At 35.7% G+C, this 19,143-nt stretch overlaps 2 protein-coding genes across 4 annotated transcripts; both read left to right on the top strand.

The window, feature by feature from the left end:
- The first annotated feature begins 3,004 nt into the window (after nt 1-3,004).
- LOC101900055 (small ribosomal subunit protein mS35) lies at nt 3,005-4,216 on the top strand. Its single transcript, XM_005190051.4, has 2 exons — nt 3,005-3,221; nt 3,282-4,216. Exons 1-2 carry the CDS (start codon nt 3,101-3,103, stop codon nt 4,145-4,147), a joined length of 987 nt encoding a protein of 328 aa, XP_005190108.1. The 5' UTR covers nt 3,005-3,100; the 3' UTR covers nt 4,148-4,216.
- Nucleotides 4,217-7,393: 3,177 nt separating this feature from the next.
- Nucleotides 7,394-13,780, top strand: LOC101900227 (N-acetylgalactosaminyltransferase 6). 3 transcript variants are annotated; one of them, XM_011296880.3, is made up of 4 exons: nt 7,394-7,450; nt 10,894-11,567; nt 11,917-12,685; nt 12,753-13,780. In XM_011296880.3, exons 2-4 carry the CDS (start codon nt 10,993-10,995, stop codon nt 13,422-13,424), a joined length of 2,016 nt encoding a protein of 671 aa, XP_011295182.1. In that variant the 5' UTR covers nt 7,394-7,450; nt 10,894-10,992; the 3' UTR covers nt 13,425-13,780. The 3 variants fall into 3 exon arrangements, with proteins under 3 accessions (XP_011295182.1, XP_005190109.1, XP_019894657.1); XM_005190052.3 differs by having other exon boundaries at nt 7,404-7,627; XM_020039098.2 differs by lacking the exon at nt 7,394-7,450 and adding an exon at nt 7,667-7,851.
- The last annotated feature ends 5,363 nt before the right edge of the window (nt 13,781-19,143 follow it).

Below are 19,143 nucleotides of genomic sequence, written 5' to 3'. Positions count from 1 at the left end.
GAGTTTAGTTCGACTTCCTCTCCAAAGTCGAAGTAAACTTATTTCTGATGCGTGTTCGTAGTTGAAGTATTCTCGGACCGAAGGGTTGAATGAAATTCTGAAATTTTCACTTACTTTCAATACAAAGTCGGACCGAATTCGCGAGGATATGGAATAATGTTCATGTAAAATTTCGACTGCCTTACGATGACTACGATACAACCATTTCCTGGAACTAGTATTAAAATCTGTTTGCTCTTCTTACTACCAACTTTCAATAGCCACCAATTGCCCAACGCATTTTTATCGTAATATGAATGTCAGTTGGCACGACAATTACAATTAGAACAAGTAAAAAAGCAGTAAGTTCGGCCGGGCCGAACTTTCAATACTCTCCACCATTTGGAACGAATTAGAAAATTTTCAGAAAAAATAAAATCCATTGAAAATTCTGTTAAAATCTTTAAAAGGCCTAATATCGGAAGGTGCCGATATATAGTGGGATATACGATATTGTGGACCTATATAGAAAAATCTATGTCTGGGGGTAAAGTACTCACAAAGAACTCCTTGTATAGAATTTCAGACAATTCCGTTAAAAAATGTTGCTAAAATCATCAAAATATACGATATCGTGGACCTATATAGATAATTCTCTTCCAAGGGATAAAGTACCCACAAGGAACTCCTTGTGTGGATTATCAGACAATTCCATTAGAAAATGTGGCCAAAATCATCAAAATAGCGAAAATCGGGGGGGGGGGGGGGGGTACCGTTATATGGGGCCTATACGATATCGTCGACCTATATAGATAATTCTCTTTCGAGGTATAATGTATCCACAAAGAACTCCATATGTGGATTTTCAGACAAATCCGTGGAAAAATGTGGGTAAAATCATCAAAATACCGAATATCGGGGGGGATACCGTTATATGGGGGCTATACGATATCGTGGACCTATATAGCCCATCTTCGAACTTGACCTACCTGCAGACAAAACAGAGAGATCTGTGCAAAATTTTAGCTTTCTATCTTAATTCGTTTAGACTGTAGCGGGATTACAACAGACGGACAGGGCTAAATCGTCTTAGAATTTTACGCTGATCAAGAATATATATACTTTGTTGGGGCTAAAATGATTATTCGATGAGTGGAATGACGAACTTAATATACCCTCCATACTATAACAATTGGACACTTTTTATGGTAATTTTTTTGGACGTTGCAACCGTGTATCGCTTGTGTGCTGGTTGTACGAAAATCAATATTTATTGAATTTTGGCATGTGGGATTGACATCGAAAAAAGTTGCACAACTACTAGATTTTTGCAGGTACTGCAACAGAGCTGATGTCTATAATGTCTATTCTGATAAGTTGATCCGGGTCTTAAACCCGGACTTTCGGGTCAACAATCTAGGGTTCCGGGTCTGTCCCACAAGAAAAAAAAAAAATAGATTCCCGGAATCAAGGTAAAAATACCTACCACTGGAAAAAAATTCAAAGAGATTGAAGAGTTTTTACTAAATGAGAGTTAAGCCAAAAATTCATATATGCTCTGTTCCAGAACTGCAAAAATGTAAAACCTTTTGCTACGATAACAGATTTTCTCTTTACGAAACCGAAAAAATCGCAATATTAGTATATTCTTGCAATCTCTGGAACAGACCAATAGTAATTGCTCCAGAATTGGAGCAAGACCACTAACTTTTACATGAGAGTAATTGTTCTGGTTCAACAAAGCAGCTTGTAGGCATTTTCATGGAGGAGAGTCCTTTTTGGTTGGACTAAAATTTCATCCAGCTTCAACCTTGCATTAACAGAACAAAACTAATACATGCGCGCTCATGAAAACAAAATAAATAAAAAAATTACTTACTAAGCTTTGTATACGTATTCAATTTAAGACAGTTTCATTAGTCTTTTGTGTTTTGGAGAGAAAAATTTGTTTGGACTAAAAATTACTCCCGTGTGAATGGGGCCTATGATATTGAGAAAAATTGAACATTTGCAGAGCATCGCAGTCAAGGTAGATCTAACAGGTAACTGCATTGGCGAATTGCTACAACAAAGCAACTTTTGTGGTTCCCTCAAATGTCAAAATTGGCATCTAAGGCGAAAAACATAGATTCGCCATGACATTTAAAGTTTGCGGCAAATTTGTTTCATCTACCTTGATCGCAGTTTTTGGATTAAAGCAAAAATCTGACATTTACTGTAATGTGGCGTTTCCACTACACTTGATTCGCTCTCTATTCTTTGTTCTTCACACAAAATTTCCTGAGCGAACACTTATATTTGTACATTGTTCAAATCAAATCACTCTCGGAACAACGAAAAAATATGTCCCATCCCTAACAAATGAGAGCATTTATCGAAAAAATAAATTATGACATTTAAAAATTAAAACTAGAAAAATTTAATGAAATTTTAAAATTTTTTGGGAAGACTGAAAATTATGAATGAAAACTACAATGTTGAATGGCGTATGTACATTCAAACGAAAGTACATTTTGTTTTCTCTTTCATTCGAGGTACGCATTTTGTCCACGAGTTGAAATTTCCACAGAAAACTGCAAACAAAAGAGCAATATTTTCAAAATGTTTGTATCGGCAGGAAAAAATTTTTGACAAGTGTCTCTCCAGCAGAATTTAAAATTAAAAAAATACAAAAATATGTTCAAAATGTCAATATTTACACAAAAACTTGAAAACATGAATAAAAATTGTAAAATTAATGATATAATTATTCTTTGGAAGAAAAACAATAATTTCTTCTATTCATATTAGTGAAAATTTCATGTATTTTTGTATAAATTCCCATTCAAATCAACAAACAAAATTTGTGAAAAAAGGAATTATTTTACTATGAATTACGAATCGTGCCGCATGAACGGGTTAATTCGTGTACCTAATTCTGAGAGCGAACAACGTGATTGAAAGTGTAATGAGAACATAGCATAAGTAGTCGACAATTCTTATTTCAATAATCGTTTAGTAATCGATAAATCGGGAATCGATTGGTTTCTATATTCTATTATAACATATGAGCGAGCAAATAGCATGATAATTTTGTAACCAATTTTTATAAATTAAATTGTCGCCGAAAATTAGTAAAAATATGTCTTCGTTGAGTAGACTATTGAAAAGTAAAAAGTGTGTATCAAATTATGGGCAGCAAATCCGAGTCTTCAGCGCACAAGCATCTCCAAATGGAAATGATGTGGAAATGGATGATGAGGGTAATATCAGTTGTGCAAACATATAGAATGGCAGTACATTATTATTATGTATTTTTTTAGAATTCCGTGTGTTGAATTTGCGTGCTTCCAACCAAAAGCAGTTGGCGCGACGAGAATTTAAAAAACCTGAGGTAATGCCACCACGTAGTCTTAAAATGGCAACAGACCAAGATTGGACAGCCGTTTGGCCGGGCCCTCGTTCCTTCCATCCCGCTTCTGTACCCTTACCTATTCGTCAAGGCTTTACTGTAAAGGGTGCAGCACCTCCATCAAAGTATGCAAATGCCGAACTTATGAAAATTCCCAACTTCCTACATCTAACTCCGCCCGCGATTAAGCAACAATGTGAGGCAATAAAAAAGTTTTGTACACCTTGGCCCAAGGGACTGGAAACAGAAGAGAAATGGAAACGTCTATTCCCTGTGGATGTTGTTAGCACAGATTATTGTCAAGCATTGCCCACTATACGTAACCCAGATGCGCGTCGAGTTACTATCACACTGAAACTGTCAGAATTGAAATTTGATGATCATGCCAAAGACAAATTTTTGCGTTTGGTTGGAGATCGCTATGACAGTGAAACCGATATACTTACGATTGTGGCGGATAGGTGTCCTTTACGAAAACAAAATTACGATTATGCTATGTATTTACTAACGGCTTGCTATCACGAATCGTTCATTACCGAGCCCTGGGAAGAAAGTAAGAGTGAAGCTGATATGGAAAACTATAAGTACGAGCGAAATAAGTCGAAACTTTCTGTTGAACAAATTTTGAATTGGGGAAATGCCGATTCCTCAGACAAGCGTGAAGCAAGTACTGGATACATTGAAAGCCTTGAAAATCTTGTGAACGGAGGAGAAAATGAATACAGTTTGAATAAATATAAGGAAGAAGTCATAAAAATGATAGGCCTTAGGCAATAAAAGGAAAAAATTGAATGAACATAAATTTGTTAAACATTTTATTATTAAATTAAATTAATTAATAAATAAGTGAAGATGTGTTTGATTTGATCAGGGCCGGCCATGTGATTCTTTATCGGTCTTTAGTACTAATAGGTCTCAGGTTCCCAATGGAAACGTTCGAGCTTGCGGAAAGATCGATGTTAAATTTATTACCAAGAACAAAGTTCAAATGTCCAGGAATATAATGATTAATTATTTTCACAAAATTTAATAGGTCCACTGGGGCCCCGTTTTTAATTGGGCGAAAAAGGCAACTCACGGTGGGGGGAGATCCTCAAAAAAAACGTAGATTAATTCAGATAACTATTATATCGCTTTGAAAGTTTACTCAGGCACTGGAGCATATCGGTCCAAGTTTCGGTATGGTCCCCATGTAGCGTTACTTCCTGATTTTAGGTATTTTGACCCTAATTACATTCGAACCGTGGTTGGACCGAATTCGCTAGGATATTCAAAAGAAATGCGGAAGGAAATTAAAGTTGGCGAACTGAATTCGTGCCAAACTCGGAAGTGATATCATGCGAATTTTTGATGTAGACTTTCCAACAGTTTTCGGTAAGAATTCCGAAGAAAGGTCTTATGAAGTTCAGATGTACATGTTAACAATGGTCATAATGTATTGAAAAGAGCAAATAGCAATAATCATCGATTATTCACACACACACACACATGTGGTATATTCTAGAACTGCAGGTAACGTAACAGTGCAATGGTCTGTTGCAGAACAGCAATTTCGGTTTATATTGTACCTAAACTCGTCAAAATACCAAATATAGGGAGGTACTGGTATGTGGGGCCTATACGAAGACCTGGTCCTGCATAGACAATTTTCTGTCACAGACTGTAGTTCCAATTACGAGCTCTAAATACGCTGAATGAATCACGCTGAAATCATCAAAATACCGAATATAGCGAGGTACCGTTATATGGAAGCTATACGAAGACGTGGACCTGCACAGACAGTTTTCATGTTTTAGGCTGTAATATCCATTTCGAACTTCAAATACCAAATTTGAAACAATTCCGGTGAATAATGTCGCTAGAATCATCAAAATACCGAATATCGAGGTGTGCCGTTATATGGGAGCTATACTAAGGCGTGGACCTGTACAGACATTTTTCTGTCATAGGCTGTAGTATCCATTACGAACTTTAAATACCAAATTTCAAACAATTTCGATGAATAATGTCGCTAAAGTCATCAAAATACCGAATATCGGGAGGTACCGTTATATGGGGTCCATACGAAGACGTGGACCAGCACAGACAATTTTCTTCTCTGCTTCAAAAATCAAATTTGAAACATTTCCGGTGAATAATGTAGCTTAAATCACCAGAATATTGAGGTATCATTATATGGGGGCTATACCAAAACGTGGACCTACATGGCCCATTTTCAATACAAAAAGTCCTAGAGACATAATATACATTTGATTAAAATTTTATCAACCTACTTCATTTCGTTCGGAAATCACTCTTTCCGCAGACGGACGGACATCGCTTAATCGACATAGAATTTTATGCTGATCAAGATCACAAAGTATATGTGGGGTCTAAAATGTATGTTTCGAGGTGTTACAAACTGAATGAAAAACTTAGTAGTATTGTGGCATGGGTGAATTGCGTGTTACCTCTTGGTTTTTTTCTTAATCAATGGCAAACGTTAATAAAATAATCAAACGTTAATAAAATAAGGAATGATATTGGTTGGTGTTGTGTGCAATGTAGAAAACTCTGCAAGTTTCTACAATTTTGTAAAAAAAAAACTGCAGTCGGAATTGACATATATGAAAAAGGAATTTTCTTCACTATCCATGGAGAATATGTTTACAATTTTTTTCAAAATTATTCATTTGACAACATTTCATTGTCAAAATGTATATTTATGAATTCATTCTACATACAGGAATCAGAGTTGGGAACTTGTTTTCTATGCAGTAAACTTTGACAAGGTAAATTACAGAAAATACAGAGATGGGTATGCTTATTTGAAATGACTTAACTTCTTAATTTTACCATGTCACTATCACTCAAAAATCGGTAACTTTGAAACCTAAAATTTTAATATAAAAAAGAAGTTGAAGTTGACAACATTGGTATCTATAGGTAGGTCTTAGCGACGACTTTGATTTCGTCGCTAACTTACCGAAATTTTTTGTTAATTATCGAAAATATAAGCATTTCAATTTTACCGACTTTTGTTGGTAACTCAAAAATTGAGTTAGAAAATTCCACTACAGGTTTGCACAAGAAACAACGGCTTATGACGTAAGTTATTATATAAAATCTAAAATTGAGGGAAATTACTTTTTGGGTTATTATAGGCTCCTGCTGGGGCATTCAATAAAAAAATTTCTGGATATATCCGATAATTTAGCCCATTTGCCTCTAAGACCAGATTCAGTGCCAAAAAAACTTAATAATTCATTTTCTGTTTGCAGATTCTGCAGATTTTGAAACAGAGCATACATGAGTTTCGACTAAAAATCGAAATGCATGACATGCAATTTTGTGGTGTTAATAAAAATGTGTATGTATGCGTCACACATATGATGCATGAAGCAAAATCCAAATTTGTAGATTTTTCTCGTGCATGGCGTTCGATTTTGACGTGTGTGCGGTAAACGCTTTTTTCAAAACAAAATGCGACGCTTTTTTCAAGACGAATGGGTGCATACACATGTTGAGATACTGAGAAAAAAATGTTTTTGAGTTGTTGGAAGTTGGCAGCACTTTGGGATGTTAAACGTGAAAAATATAACAATCCGGTTATTAAAGAAATTCAATATGAAGATGATTGATGCCGAAATACCGAAAAATTAATAAGAGACTCAACCAGGCTTAGAAATTCCTAGTAAGTGGAATTATTCATTCTTAATTTTTTAAATCATTTGCCAATGACACTGCTTTTTCAGCTAATTAATTTTCAAGTGTCAATTAATTTTTCTGTACCACTCTTTCATCCAGTTTCTGTTATTTCTCTTACTGTTTTAATTTTCCTTCTTTTTTAAGCACACGGCCATAATCGTTAAAACTGTATCGTCCGTTATCGACATTGTCTGTACAGTACGATATCAAAAGCAAAATGAATGCATGAACCATGTGAGTTGAGAGTTTCATGCCCACTTATACGATTTTGACGTCATGCATTTTGACCGTGTACGGGTCACTTTACACCTTTCAAAAGCAAATGTCACTTAACTGAAAGTCGACTTACGTATCCCTAATAATAACAACCGGTCAGACGGATTTAATTAAGTGGTGTGTGTTCTTAGTGAAATTAAATTATTAAATTAACGCGTCGGGAAATCTCTCTCCTTATTGCATTTAACCATACTATACTTTTGTTGGCGATGAAATTAAAGTGTAAAAAGCGCACATAATCCTCTTGGAAAAGAATTGCAGACGTGTTATTATTCTCTGCATTCGCAAACTGACGTACGTTTAGTATCACCTAAATTCTTTGTTATCAAAGCATTTCCTCATTTTAAGAACATAGATAAAATTAAAAGATAAAAAACAAAAAGTTACAGTTCAGATCGTTTAATACGTGTCTAATACATTCTACGATTCAAAAAGAATAGCTAAGAATTAAAGCAGACTATATATGTTATCCAAAATAAAAACTGCAACCAACTACAATCCCAGATAAATATAAATGAGTAAAAACCGTAAAAACCAGTTATTTTTATTTTATCAATCAAAATTACCTCCGCTTTATTTTTTGACAAACATACAAATATGTTAAAGAAGTATGTTAATGAAAATCAGTTTGTGATCTGCATTATTCTCATTATGCACAACAGCACTACGGTCTAAATAAACCTTGGAGTAATGTTAAATTAAACGTCAACTTAACATCTGGAATGCCAAAAAACACCACTTAATGTCGGCTTAACTCTAGTTTAGTAAAAACTCTTTAATTTTTTTGAAATTTTTCCAATGGTAGGTATTTTTACCCTGATCCCGGGGAACTATTTTTCTTGGGGAACGGACCCGGGACCCCAGATTTTTGACCCGAAAGTCCGTGTTCAAGGCTGGACCCGGATCCAATTACCCGATATAGACAATATACTTATTGTTGGACCCGAAAAAGGCGTTTGCACAAATTGTAGCATTTTGGAAAGGTAAGAGTGTCAGCTATAATTTGGCATCAATTTTGTTGACCCCCATAAAGAACCCTTTTTCGATTTTTTGGGGGTTTTATAAAAAATCCTGGTCCAAAAAATCGATAATTTGAATATAACTTCCGAACCGTGACTTCCATCATGTGGCCACTTGTTGGATAGGTATTTTTATAAGCTTTCCAACGATAAGATGGGAAATTGGATCCGGGTCCAGTCTGGGTCTTGAACCCGGAATTTCGGGTCAAAAATCTGAGGTCCCGGGTCCATCCCCCAAGAGAAAAATAGTTCCCCGGGATCATAGTAAAAATACCTACCACTGGAAACATTTTCAAAAGATGTCTTATCTATATTTTGAAGCTATTATGTGGGGTACAGCTAGGTTCAGGTTGGGAAAACTACCAAATTACACTTTCATAATAAGGAAATAATCTTGACACAAAGCTTACGAGCTATAAGTCAGATCAGAAAGAAGGACGAAAGAGCAAGTAGGAGAAAACAGAGTTTGAAAATGAGAGAATGCAATGGTCGGATGGAATTGGTATGATAAAGTAAAATTCATTTCATATTTTAAGCTAGTTGGAGAATAAGCTTTGTGTCCGGCCCAGAGCAGGAGTCCGAGCTCTTCCATTAGGTTGGGGTTTTAACTGCATTACTCATCTACATTACATTCTGGTAGGAAAGAAAGAAGAATCGGATATCAACCACTTTTAATATGAAAGATTTGGGGTCGAACCCCCAGAAACCGCCAAATATTTCTATAAATTTTTAAATCTTTAAAAACTACCCGTATTTGTGACCATTATTCAATCAATTGTTAGTTATCATTTGTCAGTATGGTGTATGAGTGGTAACTATACGCTATGAAAAACCATTCAAATTTCAAAGTTCCGTTCTAAGAATTGTAACTTGGTGCTTTTCTTGACATAAGTGGGCAAGGTAAGATATCTTAAGTGGAGATTATGATAACTTAAGTCAGTCATGATTTTTTATAAAATACATATTTATTATTCTAAGAAAAATACCATGCTTCGACGTCGCAGCACAAAATAAGAGAAGAAACAATCAGGGATTTGATGTTGTGACAAAAAACAATACTTCTCAAAGTTAATTTATATTTTTCATCCCACTGTGTTGATACAAATGCATGCATTTTTGTTGGTGATGTTGACATTTAACCTACTTAAATGAAACTAGACTATGCCACTGGTTTTGCAGTCAAATGTGTATTCAGGTGAATGTACGTTATTTCGTCGCGATGCTTTTTATTATTTAGATTATAGACTTATTTTAATGGTATACCCTACATCATATTAAGCTGTAGGATATTAGGCATTTGGGGATTTAGGTGCAACACACAATAGGAGATAAAATATACTAATAGTTTGTTTAAGGGCCATAACCGCCAGGTCACAATACTTTGTTTTTTTTTTGTTAATACTATATAAGACAATGGGAATTATGTTCAATAAAACCTAAGTTTCTAATTTTTGCCTACAGAAGTGTCACATAACATCTGTGTTTTAATAACGTTTAACGAATCACATATTAAGAAGAGACGGTTATATGATCCGAGATTTGGACCACATTTTGGAATGCTCTTTAGCATTCTTGAAGTCCGTATTGAAAAAAGGGAACTATACCTACAGATATATTCGAGTTGTCTACACATATTAAATATTCTTTTCCAGTGGATAGCTTATCAATCATTAAATCAGTATTTTTAATATTTTTCAAAACGTTTCTTAAAACAAAGAAACTAATTTTGTTTGGTAAATAGCTACGATTAGTTTATTTGCTGCTTTTAAACTCATACGTGTCCACGAAATCGAAATAGATGGATATGTAATGGCCAATATGACCTGAGCGTCTGTGAACAGTTAAAAATATAATTAGAGCCATGCTCTTGACTCCTTCAGTATTAATGCACTCCTCCCCGACAACCGAGATTGGAAATTTAGGATGAATGGGGACGCTGTCCTTTGCATTGTCTTTGTTTGGGCAGCAGCGATTTGGTTCACAACACATGGAACCACATTCGAGATTCGTTTGATGGTCTAGATCGTACCTTAATATATTACGTGCGAGGAAAATTAGAAAGAGCCACAATAGAAGTGGGCGAGTGTTATTAGGAGAGATTTTCTGGCAACAGATAACCATCCCTTGGGTTGTTACCTATTGCCAGTTTTCCTTATGGAACTCTTGCCCATGCTTCAATTGATTATCCATTGAATACGGATAGAGAAATGACTGACAGGTTGTGTACGAGAGCAATCCAAGGCAATACTCGTTCTGGCAATACTCGTTCTGGCAATACTCGATGTGATATGAAAACGTTTATAAGGATCTATATATCATTTCAAATTTTATTAAAATGTCAAGTAAACATGTAACTCTATCAGTAAGTCCTCTCTAAACCTGAGTCCAGTATTATGGGAAATAGTCAGAGTATGCTTAAGGAAGAATTTTCGTTGCTCTTGCAGCTTAAAAATTGTTTTCAAAAATGTATATGCTCGCCTTCAGTGAAAAAATTAGCCGAGTAATTTAATTGTCAAATTTCAATTCTTGTTCCAATTATAGGTAAAACAACAAATTGTATCTCTTTTCACCGAAAAAAACTCTACATGAAATTAATGAAGCGGTAATATTTACTACAAATTGAATAATACAACTTCGAGAATGAGAAGACCAAACGTTAAATGGCTTTTTAAGACTGCATGTTTGCTGATAATAGCTGGTACGCTATTTATTCTCCTAACGGGATACCTATCTGCCAGTCCGTATACCAACAAACCAACATTTATACAAAAGCCAATTGTTGCCGCACATGTTGCACAAAAACCTCCCAGTCAACATGACCGGCATCAACCTTTGGCGGATGTTGTTGAGCAACCAGTTGGTCCAGCTCCGGAGGAAAACAGGCCACCAAAGGTAGCTCCTGTTGAACAACCAAAAATAAAAAGTGATGAAAACAATGTAGACAATGATGCTGTCAACAATGAATTATTGGAAGAAGAACGTCAACAGCCGCAATTGCTGCCACCCAGCCATACGAAGAGGGATTGGCACGATTACACTGCTATGGAACGGGATTCCAAGCGCGTAGGTTTTGGAGAGCAAGGAAAGAGGGCCTATAACAACGACGAGTCCACAAAAGACTTAGAGCGGAAAATGTCCCTGGAAAATGGTTTCAATGCATATTTATCAGATATGATTTCGGTGAACCGTTCAGTACCAGATATACGTAATAAGGGGTAAGAGTTTGAAGCAGTGTTTGAATTTACTGTGTTCAAAGCAATAGTTTTTGGAGCACGCAAACAAAAGCTATTTCTGTGTTGTGACTATCAAAAGTTCACAGTGTACCGCTGCAAGACAAAAATTGTTTGATATGCTGTGCACATTTCTACAGCTATAATTTTCTTTATCAATAATACTCCAGCATAACTATATGATAGCTTTTTTTCCTTTTTTTCATATGTTTTGGCATAATTAATCGGATAAAAGCCTACCGAGAGACGAATGAAAACCGACATTAAATTCAAACACTGGTTAGAACCGAATGTTATTACTCTCAAATATTCAAACAATTCTGTACCTTTTCAGTTGCCGCAATAAACTGTACGATGGCGAGTTACTCACGGTTAGTGTAGTAATTCCATACTACAACGAGCACTTTAGTGTGTTGGTCCGTTCCATACATAGTTTAGTCAATCGGTCACCTCCAGAGTTACTCAAGGAGATTATATTGGTGGATGATTTTAGTGACCGTGAATATCTATTCAAACAACTTGATCAGTACGTGGCAGAGAATTTTCCAAATCTGGTACAAATTATTCGCTTAAAGAAGCGCACGGGACTAATAGGTGCGCGTATGGCTGGTGCACGCAAAGCTACTGCGGATGTTTTGATATTTTTGGATTCGCATATAGAAGCCAATTACAATTGGCTGCCACCATTGCTGGAACCAATTAAATTTAATAAACGTACTGCTGTATGCCCTTTCATTGACGTTATTGATCACAGCAACTTTGAATATCGCGCCCAGGATGAGGGAGCTCGCGGAGCTTTTGATTGGGAGTTCTACTATAAACGATTGCCTTTGCTACCGGAAGATTTGGTGGATAGGACCAAACCGTTTAAAAGTCCTGTTATGGCAGGTGGCCTCTTTGCAATTTCTAGAGAATTCTTTTTTGAGCTCGGTGGCTATGATGAGGGACTGGATATTTGGGGAGGTGAACAATATGAACTAAGTTTCAAAATATGGATGTGTGGTGGTGAAATGTACGATGCGCCCTGCTCTCGTATTGCCCACATATACCGAGGTCCACGTAATAGCATGCCCAGCCCTCGTAAAGGTGACTACGTTCACAGAGTAAGTCAATAAGATATTGCGTTTTTCACCAGAGTAGACTAAGTTTATTGTTAAATTTATTTCATAGAACTATAAACGTGTAGCTGAGGTATGGATGGACGAATACAAACAATATTTGTACGAGCATGGCCAGGGAATATATGAAAATATTGATGCTGGAGATCTTACCGAGCAAAAGGCTATACGTGAAAAACTTCACTGCAAATCGTTTAAATGGTTCATGGAAAACGTTGCATTTGATTTGACAAAAGTATATCCACCCGTTGAACCGGCTGACTATGCTTACGGAGCCATACAAAATGTAGGTACGCCTACTTTGTGCGTTGATACTCTTGGAAAGCCTCGACATTCAGACATTGGATTATACCCATGTCACGAAGACTTAAAACGACCGCAGCGTAATCAAAATTGGGCACTTAGTTGGCACAGGGATCTGCGCTTACGTCGAAAACTCGACTGCTTAGATGTACAACAGACACACAAAAATGCCCCCGTTTGGCTTTGGGATTGCCATGGCCAAGGTGGCAATCAATTCTGGTCTTACGACAGAGAGCACAAATGGCTGGTGCATGGACGAAATCACGGCAGTAACAAACGGTGTCTGGAAGCCTCACCTAAAGATAGAAAGCTTTATGTTAATATCTGTGACGAAGATAACCTCTACATGCAATGGAACTTTGGAGTTGTCAATAACACAGCTTTAGACAGCTTTTGGGAAGATATTCCAAGCTCGCTGTAGGTATTGAATGTACTGGTTAAGAGTACCATGTATTCTGTACTTAAGAGCTCAACTGTGTGTCACAGATTCCTCAAAATAAGACTAGTAGAAGATATATCTTTACCATACATCTAAATGATTTCAAACGCACAATGTAAACTTCGTAACTAGTGTAACACGAGCCACGTTCTAATGCCAAGTATTTACTTTTACATTTCCAAGATTGCCAATTTATTTTTTTCTAATTTTAAGTCTTTTGGAACATTTCACTGCATTATCTAATATATGTAAGGAAATATGCCGTGTGCAATTAGTTAATCGTATTGTTATATATTATACAAGAAAAGTCTCAATAAAGCAATAGAATTTACAACTCATTATATTAGTCTAATTCATGAGATAATCATTTACTCTATGAGACACATTACTCTTTCGTGTCACTCGAAATCGATATGAATAATGTTTCACTATAGCATCGGTGTACGTGTATAGTTTGTGGCAATTTCACCAATCGAAAGTCAAATGCCAAATTCTTCTTAAAATATCTTTTCAGTTAAAAATTCAATGTGTTTATTTTATAAAAGAAACGTTTTTTTATCTTTAAAATGCCTTTGTATGGACAAATGTAAAAGGATGCGAAGCCTGACACTGGAAGTCGGTTTGAAATAGGTGTCTTCGAGGCCTATTTAATATGGTAAAACAAGAGGCGAATTTAGCCTGCTTTTGCAGTCAAAAGTATTTGGCCAGGAGGCGATCAATATAGAAGAACAAATATAAAATGTCGTCAGACCTAACAATCGGATTGAAAATGTCACTGTTCTGTTTCAGAGAATTGCGATATTTAGGGTTTATAATCGGGAGCGGTAGCCTGAAAACAGATCCAGAAAAATCAGTGCAATATTTTCTCGGCACCGCTGGTCGGTACAGGCGATTCATCAAATATTTTTTTACATTATCTTACGTTCATTAATGCATCAGGTGAATCTGTGAATGATATTTGCGCAGTGTCCCAAGAGATCCTAAATCTTGTCGACGAATTTTTAGTGAAAGACGAAACGTGGTCGGATCACCTGCCAATAAGATTGCGAATAAAAATAACAGCAGAATGTACGGACCATAAACGTTTAAATTTGTTGCCCAAATTAGTATGGAATAAAAACAGTATAGATAGCTATCGCACAAATCTTAATAGAAATCTTAAAAAATCCTTAAGTAGATCTAATGACCTGACTTTGGAGGAACTTGGAATCACAATAAGCTGTCGACCGTAACTAAATCGAACAAAATAGCATTATTAACACCAAAAAATCCTTGGTACAATTCCAAGTGTCATCAAGCACGAAAGAAAATGTTTGCGCTACTAAAAAATTACAACAGGAATAATACAGTGGAATCCAGAAGAAATTTTTTAGACTCCGTAAAGGTATACAAAGAGATCTGCAAAAACAACAAACAGGAACATAATAGAAATATAATGCACACAATAAATAAGGTCAGGGGGGACACAAAGCAATGGTGGAAAACAGTGAAAAAATGAGGAACCAAACATTCCAAACAATCTCATTGATATCTTCAGATACATTAAAGCACAGCAAATAAGCTACGCGCCGTTTCTTTATACCGATCCCAGTACTTGACAGAGAAATTAGTTTGGCAGAACTTGAAAGAGGCTTGAAGAAACCGAAGATGAACAAAGCACCGGGGGAGGACAGAATTCCGTACGAACATATTGTCTACGCCACAGAGGATTTCTGTAAACAACTCGTCAACAGATATAAGATTTTAAATACAGGAATGATAGATAATACATTTATCAAAACTGTAATATTCCCTATTCATAAAAAGGAGATATGGCCGAGCCTTCCAATTAGAGAGGAATTGCTTTCATGAACTGTCTGGCTAAGCTAATGATGGGAAAAATGATGATAGAACAAGTAAAAAAGCTGTAAGTTCGGCCAGGCCGAACTTTGAATACCCTCCACCATTTGGTACGAATTCAACAATTTTCAAAAAAAAAAAAAAAAAAAATAAAAGGATTTTAAAATTCTGTTAAAATCGTGTAGCCGTATATTAGAGTCTATATGGCGACATGGACCTGCATAGGCAACTTTTTTCACAAGGCAACTTATATCACAATATTCAAATGCGAAACTTGAAAAAAATCTGTTTATAATGTAGCTAAAATCGTCGAATATAGGGAGGTACCATGGTGGTTATAAAACGTGGATCTGCACACAAAATTTTTTGTCATAGGCTGTTATATCGAACTTCACGAACTTCAAATGCGAAATTTGAAACAATTCCGATAAATAATGTCGCTAAAATCATGAAAATACCGAAGATCGGTGGTACCGTTATATGGGGGCTATACGAAAGCGTAGTCCTGCACAGACAAATTTCTGTGATAGGCTGTAGCATCCATTACGAACTTTAAATACTAAATTTGAAATAGTTCCGGTAAATAATGTCGCTAAAATCATCAAAATACTGAATATTGGGGGGTACCGTTATATGGGGGCTATACGAAGACGTAGACCTACATGGCTTATTTTCTGTCTTAGGATGTAGTATCCATTACGAACTTCAAATACCAAAATTGAAACAATTCCGGTAAATAATGTAGCTAAAATCATCAAAATACCGAATATCGGGAGGTACAGTTATATGGGAGCTATCCGAAGACGTGGACCTATATGGCCCATTTTCAATACCAAAAGTCCTGCAGACATAGTACACATTTGAGTAAAATTTTATCAACATACTTCATTTCGTTCGGAAGCTAGAGTGATTTCCACAGACGGACAGACGGATAGACGGACAGACGGACGGACATTGATAAATCGACATAGAATTTTATGCTGATCAAGAATATATATACTTTGTGGGGTCTAAAATGTATATTTCGAGGTGTTACAAACGGAATGACAAACGTAATATACCCTCCATACTATGGTGGAGGGTATAAAAATATCGTATACTTACGGCATATCAGGCCGGGTCAACTGTAGATAATGTGTACTATCTGGCTTCAATTGTCAGTCTAAAGCTTAATGAGGGTAAGAAGGTATATGCCTATTTTGTGGACTTCAAAGCAGCCTTTGACAACGTGTATCGAAAATCCCTAATATATCAACTCTCACAGCTTGGCATATCATACAAATTCCTGAAACTTATTGAGAATATATACAGCAATACTGAGTATGCCACTTGGACAGAAGACGAACTATCAGATTATTTTGAAACTAACTCCGGAGTTAAGCAAAGATGCCTTTTATCACCTATTCTTTTCTCACTATACATTGACGACTTGCATGAACAGTTACAAGATGGAATAATATCCAAAATATAAATACAAGATTGCTTTTATATGAAGACGACATTTTTATACTGGCAGACGAAAAAAACACTTTATAGTATATGATTTCAAATCTTGAAAACTATTGTAAAATGTGGAATCTAAAAGCAAACATGTCCAAATCAGAAATCCTTGTATTCAGAAAAGGAGGAAGGCTCAGCAGAGATGATAAATGGGCATACAACGGAAACGAAATAAATATCGTAAATTAATATAAATATTTAGGCGTTATATTTACACTAAAACTGTCATTTTCGAAACATGTAGAAAAGAGAACAAACCAATCAATAATGGCTATAAATTCAACTTGGAAAAACTTTTTGGGAAAGAAAGATGTAAACATACGGATGAAGTGGAATGTGTACCAAGCAGTTTGTAGGCAATACAAACATACGCGGCCCAAGCTTGGGGCTTCTCACACTTTGATGCGATCGATAAACTTCAGCGCTATTTTTTAAAGAAAATACTTAATGTTGCTAGTTGTACACCAAATTACTCCCTCATGCTGGAAACATCGATTGAAAACACTCAATATGCATTTACAGTACCTCTACCAAATAATGTACAAGTACAATGATCATCGACTACCGAAAAAAACTTACCAATCTACTTCTTCAGAATGAAGGGTTTTGGGTAGCAGAAATAAAAAGCTTGACGCAACGCCTTAATGTTGTATCGCCAAATGTCTCAAATGAATTTGGATGAAAATTGTTCACCACTAACATTATTAACAACCAAAAAATGAATGCCTTTCAAGAAAATATGAGTTCAAAACTTTCAAGCCAAAGTAGAATATATAAATATTAAGATTTTACGGGGAAGAAAATTATTTTTAAAGCAAGATGTGGACTGATTTATCTAAATGGAACTAGGTTCAGCGCAAATAGTAAAGAAAGAAAGTTTAGCTTGTGCAACGCTTAACCGTCTCAGAACTTTTTATTACTGGCCCAATATGATATCGCAAGTAAGGCAGTACGTCAGGAATTGTGATATTTGCAAATAAACCAAATCCTCAAACCAGCACATGAACCCTACCATCGGCAGTGAAGTGATCACAGAAAGACCGTTCCGTACGTGGATTTTCTTGGAAAATGTCCGAGGTCAAAAAAGGGAAATTCGTACGTTTTTATTAGGTGTGTCTGGTTACTTTTCCAGCAGGAATTGTCCAGCAACTTCTTTTTGAGAGAGTAAGGTAGTTTTATTCTCTTTTGCAAGGAAAATACGAAAAGTAAACAGACGCTATTCCTGCAGAAGCTTGCAACTAATCAGCTGATTCGTCAAAACAAACCAATTTGTCCCCCATAAGGAGAATTAAAACAAAGGAAGCAATACTAATTTTACAAGTATTTTAAATAAAAATGTTGGAAATAGTCGTTTATTTTCTTATTGCATATTAACATTTACGTTTTTCACATTTTGTAAAGTTGTTCTCCAATTCCAAAAAAATATTTTCAAATTGAAAGCACAAAAAGAAATAAACAAACAATAGAAAACATCTGATTGAATGTCGATTAATTAGAAGAAGAAGAGTTGCAAGTGATTAGGTGTGTCTGGTTACCCTAAAATTTGTAACAATTGTTACAAATTGTTACTGGAAGTCGTCTGTTAACCCGAAAGTTCTGCAAAAGAGAGCGGTTGGAGAGAGAAATTTTGACAGTTCTTTCAGTGAGAGTTTGCAAATTCTTGCTGGAAAAATTTCTTCTTGCAATCTCTTGCAACTCTTCTTCTTCTCATTCATCGACATTCAATCAGATGTTTTCTATTGTTTATTTATTTCTTTTTGTGATTTTAATTTGAAAATATTGTTTTGGAATTAGCAAGACTGATTGTTTTTGGAGAACAACTTTACAAAATGTGAAAAACGTAAATGTTAATATGTAATAAGAAAATAAAAGACTATTTCCAACATTTTTATTTAAAAAACTTGTAAAATTAGTATTGGTTCCTTTGTTTTAATTCTCCTTATGGGGGACAAATTGGTTTGTTTTGACAAATCAGCTGATTAGTTGCAAGCTTCTGCAGGAATAGCGTCTGTTTACTTTTCGCATTTTCCTTGCAAAAGAGAATAAAACTACCTTACTCTCTCAGAAAGAAGTTGCTGGACAATTCCTGCTGGAAAAGTAACCAGACACACCTATTGCAAGAAGAAATTTTTCCAGCAAGAATTTGCAAACTCTCACTGAAAGAACTGTCAAAATTTCTCTCTCCAACCGCTCTCTTTTGCAGAACTTTTGGGTTAACAGACGACTTCCAGTAACAATTTGTAACAATTGTTACAAACTTTAGGGTAACCAGACACACCTATTGTCCTTTACCACTTCACAAAGATTACATGCGATGAAGGAAGCAACTTACCAAAACGTTATCCGATTTCAAGAAGAGCAG

The sequence above is a fragment of the Musca domestica genome, unplaced genomic scaffold (genome assembly GCF_030504385.1).
Source record: "Musca domestica strain aabys unplaced genomic scaffold, Musca_domestica.polishedcontigs.V.1.1 9, whole genome shotgun sequence".
Taxonomy (NCBI): Eukaryota; Metazoa; Arthropoda; class Insecta; order Diptera; family Muscidae; genus Musca; species Musca domestica.
This window is presented reverse-complemented; position numbering and strand designations above follow the sequence as displayed.